This window comes from Pezoporus wallicus, unplaced genomic scaffold (genome assembly GCF_028554395.1).
Source record: "Pezoporus wallicus isolate ANWC-B61680 ecotype Strahan unplaced genomic scaffold, APGP_CSIRO_Pwel_v1 contig_1181, whole genome shotgun sequence".
NCBI lineage: Eukaryota > Metazoa > Chordata > Aves > Psittaciformes > Psittacidae > Pezoporus > Pezoporus wallicus.
The window spans coordinates 3863883-3879122 of NW_026641428.1; the positions used below are offsets into that span (position 1 = coordinate 3863883).

The 15240-nt window shown below is 41.5% G+C and overlaps 2 protein-coding genes across 14 annotated transcripts in view; one reads left to right on the plus strand and one right to left on the minus strand.

The window, feature by feature from the left end:
- The window catches only part of G6PC2 (glucose-6-phosphatase catalytic subunit 2), a 31878-nt gene that overhangs the window by 10420 nt on the left and 6218 nt on the right, over window positions 1-15240 (plus strand). For 5 of the 10 annotated variants that reach the window (XM_057423839.1, XM_057423840.1, XM_057423842.1 and 2 more), the window contains one exon: window positions 962-2542. In XM_057423839.1, the coding sequence (XP_057279822.1) occupies window positions 962-1473 (512 nt within the window). In that variant the 3' untranslated portion in view covers window positions 1474-2542. Of the gene's footprint in view, window positions 1-961; window positions 2543-3569; window positions 4063-15240 lie in introns of those variants that run through there. The other 5 variants (XR_008974151.1, XR_008974152.1, XM_057423845.1 and 2 more) reach the window with 5 other exon arrangements.
- The window catches only part of ABCB11 (ATP binding cassette subfamily B member 11), a 51551-nt gene continuing 41121 nt past the window's right edge, over window positions 4811-15240 (minus strand). For all 4 annotated transcript variants that reach the window (XM_057423832.1, XM_057423833.1, XM_057423834.1 and 1 more), the window contains 7 exons: window positions 14823-15026; window positions 9985-10226; window positions 9715-9871; window positions 8512-8709; window positions 7506-7712; window positions 6532-6678; window positions 4811-5743 (listed from right to left, as the gene is read on the minus strand). In XM_057423832.1, coding sequence (XP_057279815.1) covers window positions 5543-5743; window positions 6532-6678; window positions 7506-7712; window positions 8512-8709; window positions 9715-9871; window positions 9985-10226; window positions 14823-15026 — 1356 coding nt within the window. In that variant the 3' untranslated portion in view covers window positions 4811-5542. The remainder of the gene's footprint in view (window positions 5744-6531; window positions 6679-7505; window positions 7713-8511; window positions 8710-9714; window positions 9872-9984; window positions 10227-14822; window positions 15027-15240) is intronic.

Consider the following 15240-nt stretch of genomic DNA (forward strand, 5'->3'; position numbering starts at 1 on the left):
ATGATAGACTAATGGTAAAATCTGTGAGGTATCTACTGTCTTTGTAACTGACACAAGGAGAGAGCCCTTGACCATGTATCATTTGATGCTGCACACTGCCAGAGACTAGCTCCAGCTGGTGTGGCTGCACCTGATCTTTGTTGGGCCCTCTTAGGAGGAAGCTATTTGGTTCACCTCAAATGGTGTCTAGGCATAAACTACCATGTATGCAGTGTGGGCAAGCATGGAGCCAAAGGCCTGCCTGGAGCAAAACAGAAAACGGCAAACTAGCAGTGCAGCCTCCCCAGGGTGATTTAAGAAGCTAATGAATGTTTTTCAGAGTTACTTAAACATGTTTCAAATTGGTATTTCGGGAGTTCTAACTATGAACAATCTCTCTAGTGTTTATTTGATCGTGTGGAGGGTCTTGAGCAGAGCACTGAGTGGGGGCTGCCTGCTCCCATTCTCTTTTATGGATGCATAGTAGCCTGAGCGGCACTGGCTAAGAGCCTGCAGTCCAGCTCTCCCTTTTCATAACCAGGATAAAATGAGTAAGAAAGAAGGATGTTCTGCGTCTTTTCCTTCAGCACTCAAAGCTTGTGTTGGAACTGGTATTGAATTCTGCATTGCTGGGGCCAGTCTTTCAGTGAGGAACTCTTTTGGAAAAGGAATGTTCTAGTTTAAATCTTTGATAGGCCTGACTGCACCTCCCAAATGACAACCTAAGTAGTGCCTCATACCAGAGTCATGTAGTGCTTGGTACTGAATTGCTTTTTTTTTTTTTTTAACAAATTAGCATTTTTGAGTGGGGAAAAAAGGCTTTGTACTGTACTACAGAAATGGTAAATTGTATGTGGATCTATACTTACCTATATAGAAAATACATACCTTCCGAAGTCAAGTTCTGCAGGGGCACTATTAAAAGGGCTTCTTCAAAGTACAAATAAATTGTTCCTTGTAACACTGAGTTTCTAATCTGCAGGCATTCTGGTGGCAGAAGCATTTGAGCATACATCTGCTATTCAGACAGCGAGCTTGGGAATGTACATCAAGACAAACTTGTTTCTTTTCATCTTTGCCCTTGGCTTTTATCTAGTCCTCAAGCTTCTTGATATTGACTTGCTATGGTCTGTTCCAAAGGCCAAGAAGTGGTGTGCCAACCCGGACTGGATAAACATTGACACAACTCCATTTGCTGGACTGGTGAGGAATTTAGGTGCACTCTTTGGCTTAGGTCTCGGAATTAATTCTGAAATGTTCATCATGAGCTGCAGAGGTAAAAATAGCTGTAAGATAAGTTTCCGTGTGGTGTGTATAGCTGCTTCTTTAGCTACACTGCAGCTGTATAATTTCGTTAAGATACCTACTCATACTGAATATTTGTTCTACATTCTCTCTTTTTGTAAGAGTGCAGCTATGCCTCTGACTGTAGTTGCATTGGTTCCATACTGCGTCCACTCATTAATGAGGAAAACTGAAAAGAAACTTAATTAGATAGAGTTTCCAGATGGTTAGCCATGAGGGGATGGATATGAACTGGTCAAGAACCCTCAACAAAAGGCAGTTTTGCCAAGTCATTTTATCCCAAGGGGATGCCAATGCATCTTTGATGTGCTTCTGGTAAGTAGCTAGTGCATCCAAGATCAGTGCATTCAAGAATGACCTTGCCAGCTCAGAAATACTAATTGCTGTTGTTTTTTTTCCCTAGAAATATTGCAACCACACTGCAGTATGGTTAAAAATAACCCAATACTCTGGGTCATAACAAAGTTTCAAAGTATAATCTATTAGTTTTATGTAGCTACTTAGTGGTCTTTTAGTTCTGTCCATCTCCAGCTAGCTGATGCTTTGAGCCTCAGTTATACATAGTGATACTCAGTATTTAATTTTATGTATATACAGAGAGAGATAATTGTGTGTTAAAACTGCTAGAGAAGGGTATGATAGTGTCACACCCCCTCCAACTCTACAGCTGTACACTGTGAAAAAGGACAGCATAGTTATAAAGAAGACTTCAGAGTTAACTTATTGAGCTTCCTGAGCAAAACAGCTTCTGATTAAGCCAGATGATGAAAAATACTGAATGTTTCTTTTGATTAGAGTCTGTAGAATATATTTTTGTGTTACTGTGTGTTTTTTGTCATTTCTGCCTTTTGAAAGCAGTCACATGAATCATGGCTGGTACAGATTACACCTTTAATGTTGAAAATGCATAAATATGGTGTAACAAATCTTTGGATTCTGTACATCTGCACAGAGCAACAAATGAAGAATGCTGTCAATAATGAAATCATCTCAGCATAGCACCTTGAGAATGTTGTTCAAGTTCCTGTATTGCAAAGGTAAATTAGTCTAGTTCTCTCAGGTCAAGTCAAGTCACACACCTGAGTTGCTGGTAGCAGTTGAGTAAATCATGACAATGCGATTGCAGACTGTCACTGCAAGTTTATATTCTTGTCAGCTTTGTTTACCTAAGTACACAAGTTACTCATATGTTAAATATGTTTGCTATATAAAATGGATATTCTAAATAAAGGCAGGTATTTTCTTTTTTTATTCATTATTTAGCATATAGTGTTGCATATTCATTTCCAGCGCAGAATCTTTAAGCAGTATTTTACTGATGCCATCTCATAAGACATAGTATACAAGCAGCATAAAGCTGTAATGTGGGTAATGAGGGCAGTGTATGTATGATCTGACAGCAGTAAGGCTTAAAAGACGTAAGCATGATATTGTTTCTAGACTTCCAGTTAGTTGTGTGATAATTGAAATTGAAAGAATTAATTGGGAAAACAGGTGAATAGCTTGAGTTGGCCCTTAGGAATGAACATGGTACAAATTACAGAAGCAAATCTTAAACAGGCATTCTTACTCAAGTGCGTGCTAAGGCTGCCTTAAGAAAATTAATCATCTGGTTTTAACAGTGTGAGGAGTATTGTACTTTATGCATCTCCTGACATCTTCTTAAATGGTTCTCTGAACCCTTTTTTCCCATAGCAGGCGTCCTGAAACCACTCTGTTCTGTAATTGTGACTCCTTAAGCAAAATTATTAAGCTAATGGGACTAGAAGCAAATAATGAAGTACAAAGACAGCTATGGCATTGATTTCTGTCATGTTCAGGTTGCTGTGTGCTTTGTTATTCCCTGCTGGTGAGGTGGCCTACAGAGGCATTACAAAACTCTAGGCTGGTCTGGGTATCCTGTTCCTCTCTCCTGACCAACAGTAAGGGATTCTTTGTGCCCAGCTGTCTCTGCCTCTTGCTGCAGTGCTTGGGCCTGCTGGCGGGGTCGGCTGTTTTAAGATGCGAGTTGTGAGCAGACATCACATTTCTAAGTTCCTACCACGAGAGTCTGTGCTTCCCAATGCTGACAGAAGAATCTTGGTGCTTCTGTTTGTTAGGATAGACATAACTATAAATGTAAGATGACAAGTATTTCTGCAGTATTGTTCAAGGCACTGTACAGACATGTGAGAAGATATGGGTTTTCTCTTGCTGTCCTGTTAATTCTGCCCACAACTTCAGTTCTTCAGGGAAAGGAACAAAGATGAGTTTCCTGTCTGAGCCACCTCTTATTCTTTCTACAGCTATTAAAACATTACTAAAACCAAGAATGGTGCCCATGTAGCTGTGCTCCTGCAAGGAGATGGCAGGCTCCTTTGGAGGCAGGGGCTAGTCTAGTTGCATTGGTCGTCTCAACCGCTCTGTCCTGCACAGCAGACCCTTGTGACAGATATGATCCAAAATCACAGAAATACTTGTTACCTGCTGCAAGATACTCATCTGCTTGTCTGAAGGATAAGAGGTGAAGCACTAAAACACAAGAGCCAGTAAAAAAATACAATTTATTGGTATAATTTGGGCCACAAAAGTGATGTGCTTTATGAAGAAAGAATTATGGATGAAGTACATGGTCACTGTAAATTTTATAGAGTTGTTACTTTTCCATGGCCTAATATAAATTAAATGTCTTATAGATATGTCAATAGGTTATTCATAGCCACTCTGTCAATAGTTTCAGTCCTGAGCCATCCAACTAATTATTGCTAAGAAACATAAAAAGGCTAAAAAGATTAAACCATGAGCTTCTTCCATTTGCAGTTAAAGATTAAAACAACAGGTTTTGTTGGCAAAACAGTATTTCAGTGTCAGCTATGTGAGTTCAGCTTGTCTGTTGAAGTAATTCTGTTAATAGAGTTGTACAAAAGTTGAAATCGTTTCTTTCTGTCTGGAATTAAGGGATGTATCTTAATAAAGTGTTCACTCTTACAGCTCCATTCAAGTTTGCAGTAGCTGGTATTGTGGTGTAGATTTGTAAGGAGCTCAACTGTGCTGGGATTTGTTCTAAAATGGGTGAACCCTTCCCCCCCCACAGCTGCAGCTTTTAGGACATGGAGAATGACTTTTCCAGTTAATACTCTACGATTCAAAGATTTAAATTAAAGATTTAAATTTTGACAGAAACTTAGACTTTCTGTCTTGGCTTTGTCTCCAAGGCCCTAAATGTCACTAAAGGGAAGAGTCCTGGTGTCCTGCAGACAATAAACAATAACGTATTTCAGAGAAACATGCAGTAGACCTTATAACACACTGTTACAGAGACAAGCTTCTGCCAGAAGATCCTTTCTGACCTTTGTCATTTCTGAATTAATTGTGCCTCTGTTTATCAGCTCTGTTTAAGACCTAATTATGGCTATTTGTTCCACCTTTACTGAACATACTTATGATTTCTGTAAAACTACTCATTTTCTGAAAGAAAAAGAGGACATATTATCCATGACCATCTCTATAGAAGTGATTTAAATAACTGTGATGATTAACTGTTGGATTTTACAGTGATTTAACTAACGCATTTATTCCTATTCAAAATCTATTTGACAGTTTTGATCAGTGGTGAGAGTGTAGGGCAAATGATCCTCACCAGCTTCTGTTCTTGACTGCCTTCGTTACTTGTATGGAGCTGCCTTCTTTGTAAGTACAGGATTTTTTCTGAAGGGGCACAGCCAGACCAGGCTCATGGTGCCAGTGCATTAGTGCTGTCATGGCACACAGCAGAAGCCCAGCCTGACAGGTAAGAGTTGAAGGGGTGCAAGGGTGTGGGTCTGTACCCACAGCACAGTAAGGGTGACTGTTGTAAACCTCTGCAGACCAAACGTTAGGAGAGATTTGAGCGCTTCAGATATACAGCAGCATTCTCAGGATTATTTCTTACTCATATAGCTTACCTAGCCAAATAGCAGTTTTCAGAGCAGTAGAGCAGAGTTGTTCTTGATAGCTAGTTGAGGAAAGACAGGACTGTGCAGTCTGACTGCAGGTGGTGGCAATTCCCCAGCAAGGATCTTGCTCATTTTCAGGCTTTTTTCCCCTTAGCAGTGGGCTAAGCTACTTCCTGAATACATCACCCTGTGCTTAGTCCCCTGGATGTGCCTGACAAGCGTGCTTGATGCAGAAAGCTATGTACATTTAGGGTACACAGAACTCACGATGTTGTAGAGCATTCTATAGCACAGTGGGGTCCCAACACAGAAAAGCAGTCTTTCACAATTAGAATCACAGTGGCTCAGCTAATTGGGGCTCCAGTGGTAACAAGCTTGTAGTAAGCTCCTTCTATTGCCATCAGTTCATCATGAGTGCCCTTTTCAATGACGGTTCCTTGTGACATCACAGCGATGATGTCTGCATTCTGGATCGTGGACAGGCGGTGGGCAATGACGATGCAGGTACGCCCTTCTCTGGCCTTATCCAGTGCCGCCTGCACAGTCTAAAGGCAGCAGACCAAGTGTCAGTTAAAATATGCAAACCAAAGAAAGTCTCAGGTGGAGAAATGTGATTTTTTCAAATTAATTAACTGTATTTGTGCAACACTTGTAAAAGTGACTGTGAGGCTAAATCAAAGGTCCGGTTACTGGGTGTACTTAGCTGGATTTATTAGCAGTGCAAAAAGGAACATCCTGGGGTAAAGGCTGGACTTGATGATCTTAAAGGTCTTTTCCAGCCTAGCTGATTCTGCTTCTATGAGAAGTAAACATGGACAGCAGTAGAAAGTAAGGTACGCCTTTATTCAGCTGACATAATGAATGTCAGCTAGTGGATGTTTTTAAATTTTCACTACTTTTCTATTCAGGGTGTAACCAAGTTAAGCAAATTATTGCCCAAGTTCTTGGCCCCCTCACTTCTGTTTTTATTGGGCATTCAAGGCCCATTTTTGACATGCTTGAATATATTTTAGTTTATTAATGTGCAGAAGTTATGAGATATTACCACTGAATGCTCTGAAACCCAGGGAATTAGCATGCACATTTCTGGAAAGTGCTGCCTGTCACTGGCAGTCTGAGAGTTCGTGTAGCTGGTGGCTATTTTATAGCTGTGCTTCCTGGATCTCCCGCAAAGCCCATTAAAGGTGTAAGTACGTGCCAAATTAACAACGGGATGTAATACTGAAGTCATGCAATGGAGCACATTGGCATGTCTCTAAAGAACAGAAAAAGTCATTGTGAATTGTAAGCTGTTGTATTAACTTTCCCTTATTGCCTATCCCTGCACATTTACCTTTTCACTTTCTGTGTCCAAGGCAGATGTAGCTTCATCCAGTAATAAAATTTTAGGATCTCGTACGATGGCCCTTGCTATAGCAATGCGTTGTTTTTGCCCACGAGACAGCTGAGATCCTTGAGCCCCAACATTAGTTTCATATTTCTGAAAATACACAAAAGGAAGATTTTATTGAGGTGTAGGCAAACACACCAGTGCACAACCTGAAGGAAGAGCAGGAGAGAGGTGAGAGCGCTGAGCATTGCTGCCTTCTTAAAAACCCTGTACAAGTGATACACATGGCTGCAGAGGGTGTGCAGTTCTGGGGCCCTAGGGCACAGGCAGCATGATGATGAGCCTAAAAGAAAACTTTGATAGCAGGACATTGGCTTATTTGTTTAAGGCAAAAGAAATCCCCCACCCCAGATGTGGGAGAAGAGGCTGAAAGTGATGGAAAGGCTTTCTGGACAAGTTTTTCATTTGGGTGCCTTTATTGTATCCATACCTTTTATCTTTTGATTTATATTTATATTATTTCAGTGCATTTCAATACTCCTGAAGTGCACATAATGGGCCGCCTTCAAACGTTTCTGTCCAAGTATCATGCCCTGATCAGAAGTCAAATTTCCCACAGTAGGGAACAGGATTTGTACTTTCTGATCTAAGTGTAATACTTTGCTCAACTGTGCTGCTGCTTTTCTCTTGTCTGTGGCTTTGAAAAATCTTTTTTCCTATTTCAGAGTTGTAATCTCTGATTTCGGTTTTATAAATATTTGTTTACTGTGTAAAAATCCAGTAGCAACTCGTGGCCAAACCCTCAGGAACACACTGAATGGCCATGACACCCTCTTTGCTCCTACTGTTACAGCTGTAGAAGTAAATAAAAGGTATATGTATGGAGCAACTTCAGCTGGGTTTGGAGCAGCTCCCACTGCAGTAAACACTGAGCAGACAAGCTGTAGCTTCACAGCTGAGGCCTTGAAGGTACTTACATTAGGCAGTGACATGACAAAGTCATGCAGCTGAGCCTTCTGGGCTGCTTCTATGACTTTTTCCATTGTCACCTCTTTGGTGTTACTGCCATATTTGATATTATCAGCAATGCTGCAGTCAAACAGCACAGGCTCCTGGGACACGATTCCAATTTTTGATCGAAGAAACTGTACATTTATTTTCCTGGTGTTGTGTCCATCTATTAACTACCAGGAAAGAGGAGAGAACTTGAAACATTATTCCAAAACAACAGCCTGCAAAAACTAGTTTATAACAAAACGCAATGATTTACCCATATTACTAAAATACAAACACAACTGATTTAAAGTGATTTGAAGAATCTGCTTATCTTTGACTCCTTTGTGCATGACATGCATTTTCTGCATATGCCTGTGATCCAGCCAGGCACCAGACTATTTGCTTAATCTTAAGTGAACTATTTAACTGCTTAGGGCTAGGTACATGCTTTGTTAACTTCCTGGCATCGCAATCACCACACCTGTATTTTCCAAAGAAAGATAAATCAAACTAGGTGGTTAAGTATTTACATGAGGAAAAAATACAGAAGTTTTTTAAGCTATAATTAACTGAAGAACTAGAAGGTAAATGTAGACAGTCTCAACCTGCAAGGAGGCTGCATGTTGAAGCTATATATTTAGGGATGTTCCGGACTCTGTTGCTCCATTCTGACTTGATTTTTGCTTATGCTACCACAATAAGCACCACACATTGTACATTTCATACAGGAATTACCAAGGTAAATGCCTGTGGTCTGCATAATACACAGGGGTACACCTGAGGCTTTGTAGTATATTTTGACCTTGCCTGAATACATCTAAGGCGATACTTGGCAATTGTCCCTATAGGGCACATGTTTGAGAAGGAGCTGAAGCCACAAGGTGAGCATGTGCATGCCACCACTGCTAGGCTGCACAGTAAAATACATTCAGAAGAGTCCTAACATTGCTGAAAACAAAGCATGCAAACCACATTTCCTTTGCTTACCACACTTCCTTGCTCAGGGTCATAGAAACGCTCCAGAAGCTGGACACAGGTGCTTTTACCACAGCCACTACTCCCAACAAATGCCAATGTCTGTCCAGGCTTAACAGCTACAGAGAGTCCTTTCAGGACCTGAATATCAGGCCGAGAAGGGTATGTGAATTTACAGTTAAGAAATTCAATGCTTCCCTTGAAATCATCCTGGTGAAAAAAATGAGAAAGATGTTACAATCATCTCAAGCTCAAAACTGAGCTGTAGAGCACAAAGTAGCTGTTCCTTAGATCTCATTCTTGCATCTCTTATTTAAAATATGACATTTGTGCTTGTGAAATTAGCCCAGAAAGAGCAATAAAAACAATGCTAGAGTAGCTGTCCTAGAGATGAAGTTATTAATCATAACACTGTAGCTCTGCTTCCCCATACTGCCTGAGGCATCAACTGGAAATAGCATTGCCTTGCAATGAGTAAATTATTTTAATACAGACACTGTGTAAGTGTAAATCTGGTGATAGGCCAAATACGTCCCTGCAAAAAGCTGGATTTGGTAAAAGAATTCAATTGAAATTTGCAACATTAAACTAATACATGAATTCAGGTCAGTTTTTCCAGAACTCTTAAAAAGCTCTGTTAAAAAACTCTGAAGGAATCAAGATACTTAATTTTCATTGTTTGACACAAAATACTTACTGTATTTAGTTCATAACAATTATTTCACATTTTCATTTAATTTTGAAATAAGTTAAATGAGAAATAAACTCTTTGAATTTTCTGTGTCTGACTTTTCAGTTCCCCAAAACTTGAGCATTTTCATTTTGTCTGACTCAGAGGTGATTCGCCTCCTCATGAACACCCACAACATTTTGATGTGAATGGAAAAAAAAGCCTCCACTACAAGCTAGCAATAGTTTTACACGCAAACTGTAGAGCTGAAAGAAAAAACACCCTATCCTGTGAGTCATCCAGACCGGTCCTCTTCCAATTTACAGGAGTTTTACACTGACAAATTCCCAATAGCCATTCTATATTCCTCTTGCTGTCTAGTACAGAGATCACTGCTTCCAAAAGAGCAAAGACAAGTAACAGTTATACATTCAGCATAACGTTCTTGCAAAGCAGTTATCCTCATGGGCTTACAAAGCTCTGCGGCAACATCAGGGCTTACGTTGATCTGAACGACACCAGAAATTACTGATCTCCACACTTACCCATTTTTCCCCTTTTTCACTGTAAACACTGATTTTAGGAAGCCGATCAACGAGTTGCAAAAGGCGTGCAGCAGATGTTTTGGCTTTGGCATAGTTTGGGGTGTAGGAAGAAGCTCTTCCCAAAGCAGTTCCACTGGTCACGATAGCAGAGATCACCCTGTAGGGAAGAGGAACATGGTCATTCCTGGGAAGCCATCAGGAAACTGACCACTGCACTGAGATCAGGGCTTCTGGAGAGGAGCCTGTTTCTGGCTTGAGGCAGGCGCTCACCTGAACACAAAGCTGTAATGGAGTCCTTCAGTGTCAACTAGAAACCCTCCATATCTGTAGGAGACAGCATTGGCAATGAACACGATGCTCTGGGCAAAGCCAAAGCACAGTCCGTAAACATGTGCTTTTTTGACGGCAGCTCGGTAGGGCATAGCCAGGTGCTTCTCAAAATTGTTGACAAACATTTTCTCTTTGCCTATCCCAGCTACAGTCCTGATGTTAGAGAGGGCTTCACTGGAAATCTGGAGAAGAGAAAGAAAGAAAATGGGAGACAGCTCCTAATTTTTACTTGTAAAAGTAGAGTGTGTTCTTTCACAAATGCACGATTCTTTAATGAACACAGGGCACAGTGCCACAGATAAATGGGTTTAGATATGATACCGACTGCCCAAATATCAGCCAACCTAAAGAGAAAGTTTCCTATAAGCAATTGCCTATTAACATACTCACTAGTAATTCTCTGTCTGCTCCACTAGAGCTAAGTAACAAGCTCTACTGGAGACTTATTTCACATAGTATAAATAAATGGGACCTGCACAAAAGCAAACGTGGTTTTAGGAAAAGATGTTTATTTCAATTATTTTGTTTTAGTTACAGGAATAGGGAGTTAGAAGGGATGCTATCCCCAACTTCTGGTTCATGAATTAAAATCACTTGAATTTACTACATATTCTCACCTGCTCACCATCCTTCTTTGTCTTATGTCTGAAAAGCCTAATGAGATGGAACAACTAAATAGAGGGTCACACCATTTCCAGGATTTTTACTTTGTACATAAGCAAAAAGTGAGCAAATTATTGCCTGTATTATAGGAAAATGCAACATGGGAAATTATGAGATAATCACCATGAAAACTTCTGTGGAGCTTTAATTAATCGTAGGCTTTATATTGGGCTTCATTGCTGGTTATAATTTGGGTCCCCCCAAAAATAGCACTAGAGCTTCATCTATAGAAGTAAATTGACTGTCTGATTCTAATTCACACTACTTATCTCAGTTTTACTGAGAAAATTTGTTTAAATGTTGTTGTTTGCCTGGACTTTGGTAGCAGCTTCACAGTGTAACACTTTCCTTTGGGAAGCAATAGGCTGGTGTATGGCTTATGAATGTTTTGAGCATGTAGGAAGAGATCTGAATATAAATCACTAAAACTGTTCCATCCAAATTCAAGGCTTTTTATCCTGACCAAAATCAAGTGTCAAATCTCTTGCATCATGACACAATATAAGAGAGTGGATAAGTAGATGCTGTGAATTGGATTGTTCAGGCTGTGCTTTTCCATGTTTAGCATGGCGATGAGCAATCACTGTGGAAGAACTTGTGGGAACTGCAAGCTGTCCTGTTGCCACTATGTGGATAATTAAAGAAGAAGAAGAAGAATTGCTGATAGTGTACCTGGGTCTTGAGCAAGCAAGGGAGTGTTGGTGTGCACAGGTGCAAGGTCAGGCTGGGAAAGAGCCTGGGGAGTGATTGTTTATAGAATGGGATTTATAGTGACTGAAGGCAGTCACTGGGATTGATGTGGTCTCTGTTTGGTTTCATAGCTCAGACCCATATCTGTATGCTATATATTACCATGTTGTAGCGAATAAAGAACAGAACTAGAACTGACCTGGAACTAGTTGTGAAAGCAGTGTGTGTGTGTGTGTTTAGCCTCTTTCTCTACAGACACCGCAGGACTGGAAGAGCATTTCGCATTTGAATGCAGAGCTGGCAACTAAATTAGAAAATAACATCAGACATAACTGGTGTTATCGCCAAAACTGCTGAAGCATTGAATGCCCTTTTGATCCCAGCCTCTGGTTCATTCTCCTGAATAAAAGCTGATGCCTCAACTAATTAGTGAAGTTCTCTCCTTGTCAAGACAGTATTTTGGTTTATCACTTCTTGTAAATTATTTTGTAAATAATTAAACCATTCTGAATGTGGGCGATTGGTCAGGTCTTAATTCTTCATTGGCTTTCTGGAGCTGAAGACTGTTCCTAACAGCACCCAACAGTGGCCCATAAATGTACTCATTTGATTAATGATACCAAAGTCATACTAATTCACATAGTGACTTTCGTATATTCCAGAAGTCTGCATGTGTAGGTAGCATGTGGGGTTTTTAAGTAAGTAAGTTGCATGCCCCCAGTCATAACATACTTCTTTAAATCACACCCAAAATGGGAACTGGGAGCTGAAGATTTGCTACTTCTGGAGGTGTCAAGGTAGCTGCAGCAGGCAGTGGGAAAGCCAGCCAGTAGCTACAGGGCAAAGGGCTCCAGACTCTGTGTTTCCTGCACACATTAAGGGCAAGAGGAGGCTGAAGGTAGTTGGTTGAGAGCTCAGGTGGGCAGAGGGAAGATTCAGATGGGGCAGGGCAGGCTGGGTAAGGCATTTGCTGGGCAGGACTTTGATGTGGGAAGGAGGAGAATGGGAAGCAGTGGGTACTCTGCAAGAGTAATTTTAGGATGGGCTAAAGTAGCTCTGCAGAAAAAAGAGATGAGGTGTTGGGCAGGCCTGCAAAGCTTATTTTTTCAGATGCTAGAAATATGACAGCCTTAAGCAAGGGGAGAAGACTTAAGTGCTACTCCCAGTAGTGTAACCTAAGGTAGTCTTCCTCATGCTGACCATCTCCTAAACCCCCTGTGTTTCTCATGCAGCTCAGTTTCTGCACAGTAGCATTAGGTATATTTTAAAAGTATCAGGTTCTGGGTCATGTGCCAGAACTTAGGGACCCAGAGCTAAAGTTAAAGGAGTTTGGGTGTTTCAAAGGCAGCAGATGTCAGAGGAGTGAACACGTGAGAAAATGGCATTCCTTTCTCTTGTGTCCCTACCTTTTCCTTTCTTGGCACCTGCACTGGAAGTCTGCTCAGCTGGTGCAAATTACATAAACCTATCCCTCAGCCTTTTGAGTGAGGCAGTTCACAGGGCCTTGCAGCCATCAGAACATACAATCATAGAATCATAGAATAGTTAGGGTTGGAAAGGACCTTAAGTTCATCCAGTTCCAACCCCCCTGCCATGGGCAGGGACACTTCACACTAAACTATCTCACCCAAGGCTCTGTCCAGCCTGGCCTTGAACACTGCCAGGGATGGAGTAGTCACAGCTTCCTTGGGCAACCCATTCCAGTGCCTCACCACCCTAACAGGAAAGAACTTCCTCCTTATATCCAATCTAAACTTCCCCTGTTTAAGTTTTAACCCGTTACCCCTTGTCCTATCACTACAGTCCCTGATGAAAAATCCCTCCCCAGCATCCCTATAGGCCCCCTTCAGATGCTGGAAGGCTGCTATGAGGTCTCCACGCAGCCTTCTCTTCTCCAGGCTGAACAGCCCCGGCTTTCTCAGCCTGTCTTCATCCAGGAGGTGCTCCAGTCCCCTGATCATCCTCGTGGCCCTTCTCTGGACTTGTTCCAACAGTTCCATGTCCTTTTTATGGTGAAGACACCAGAACTGCACACAATACTCCAAGTGAGGTCTCACGAGAGCAGAGCAGAGGGGCAGGATCACCTCCTTTGACCTGCTGGTCACGCTCCATGGGATGCTGCTAACCCAGATACTGGAGCTAGAGTAACAAGGAAGGGAGCTTTAGCCACCAGTCACTGAACACTGGACACACTTTCCAAGGAAAGGGATTTCCTTCCTCATGTCCCATGGTGGTTGGTTTAATACCCACACAGGTGTTTTCACTATGGAGCAAAATTTAAAGTACTACGAGAAAGTGCTAAGTCTCCTGCTAGAAATTAACAGGGAAAAAAAAAAAGCATACTGCTAATCTGAATTTAAAAATATTTATATAGTAACTGACTGTCATGGTTTAAGCCCAGCCTGTCACTCAGAAACCATGCAGCTGTTTGCTCACTGAACCCCCCTTACTCCCCCCTCTCTCCCAGAGGGGTAGGGAGAACTGAAAGAATGTAACTCCCATGGGTTGAGATAAGAGCAGTCCAGTAACTAAGGTATAACACAAACCACTGCTGCTACCACCAATAATAATAATGGTAAGGGAAATAACAAGGGAAGAGAATACAACCACTTACCACAAGCCGACCGATACCCAACCCAACCTGAGCAGTGATCCCACCCTTCCGGCTAACTGCCCCCCGTTTATATACTGGGCATGATGTGCTGTGGTATGGAATACCTCTTTGGTCAGTTTGGGTCATGTGTCCTGTCTCTGCTTCTTCCCGGCTTCCCCTCCTCCCTGGCAGAGCATGAGACTCAAAGTCCTTGGTTAGAGTAAACATTACTGAGCAGTAACTAAAAGCATCAGTGTTATCAGCGCTGTTCCCAGGCTGAAAGTCTGAAACACAGAACTGCACCAGCTACTAAGAAGGAGAAAAATGACTGCTACTGCTGAACCCAGAACACTGACAAATGAGAATAAACAAAACTTCAATTCTTACAATCCAAACCAATAATACAGTTATGCCTGTGATCTAGCAGCACTCACTGATGGAGAGCTGGTACACTCATAGGGCACAAATGCACAAACTGACCTGGTTTCAGTGCTGAATTCTCAGGTGGGAGGATTCCTACCTGAACAAGCATCAGTGCTTTCTGAGGACAGCATCAACAAATGGGTATTTAAATAAAAGCCAAAAAGGTGGGGCAGACTGCTGACACATCTCTGATCACCAATTCTGAAAAGTCAAGCACATTCCATGTAGCAAGTGCTTTTGCAGTTAGGGAGTTCCCAATGGCAGTTTGATGATTTGACAAGCTGAAATATTACAACTTATTTGCAAACCATTGCCAGTTTCATGACATTTGAACTGCTGGTGGCCCCAAATGCCTGATTTTTCAACAACCTATGAATGCAAATATAAATTAGTTTTTAAATAACGTTACCCGTCCAGTAGCTTCCAGCGCCTTCTTGTCCTGAGCAGCAAATCCTGTCAGCATTTTTGCCTGCACAGCTCCAGATAAGGCCAAAAATGGCAGGAAACACAGTATAACTAAACTCAGCTTCCAGCTGAAGAAGAAAGCAATGATCATGGCCACCCCAATGTTGGTGAAGGAATTGACAATCATTCCTATCTGTGATCCAGTTGCCTTCAAAGAAAAGAAACAGATCATAGTATCATAACATCACAGAATCATAGAAAGGTTTGGACTGGGAGGAACCTTAAAGCTCACCTAGTTTCAGCCCACTGAGGTGAGACTGTAGTTCGCTACATCTTCCTTTTATAACTGACATACTGATAGAAGCTTTTCTTGTTGCCCTTGACATCCCTGGCCAGACTGAGTCCTGTCAGGGCTTTAGCTT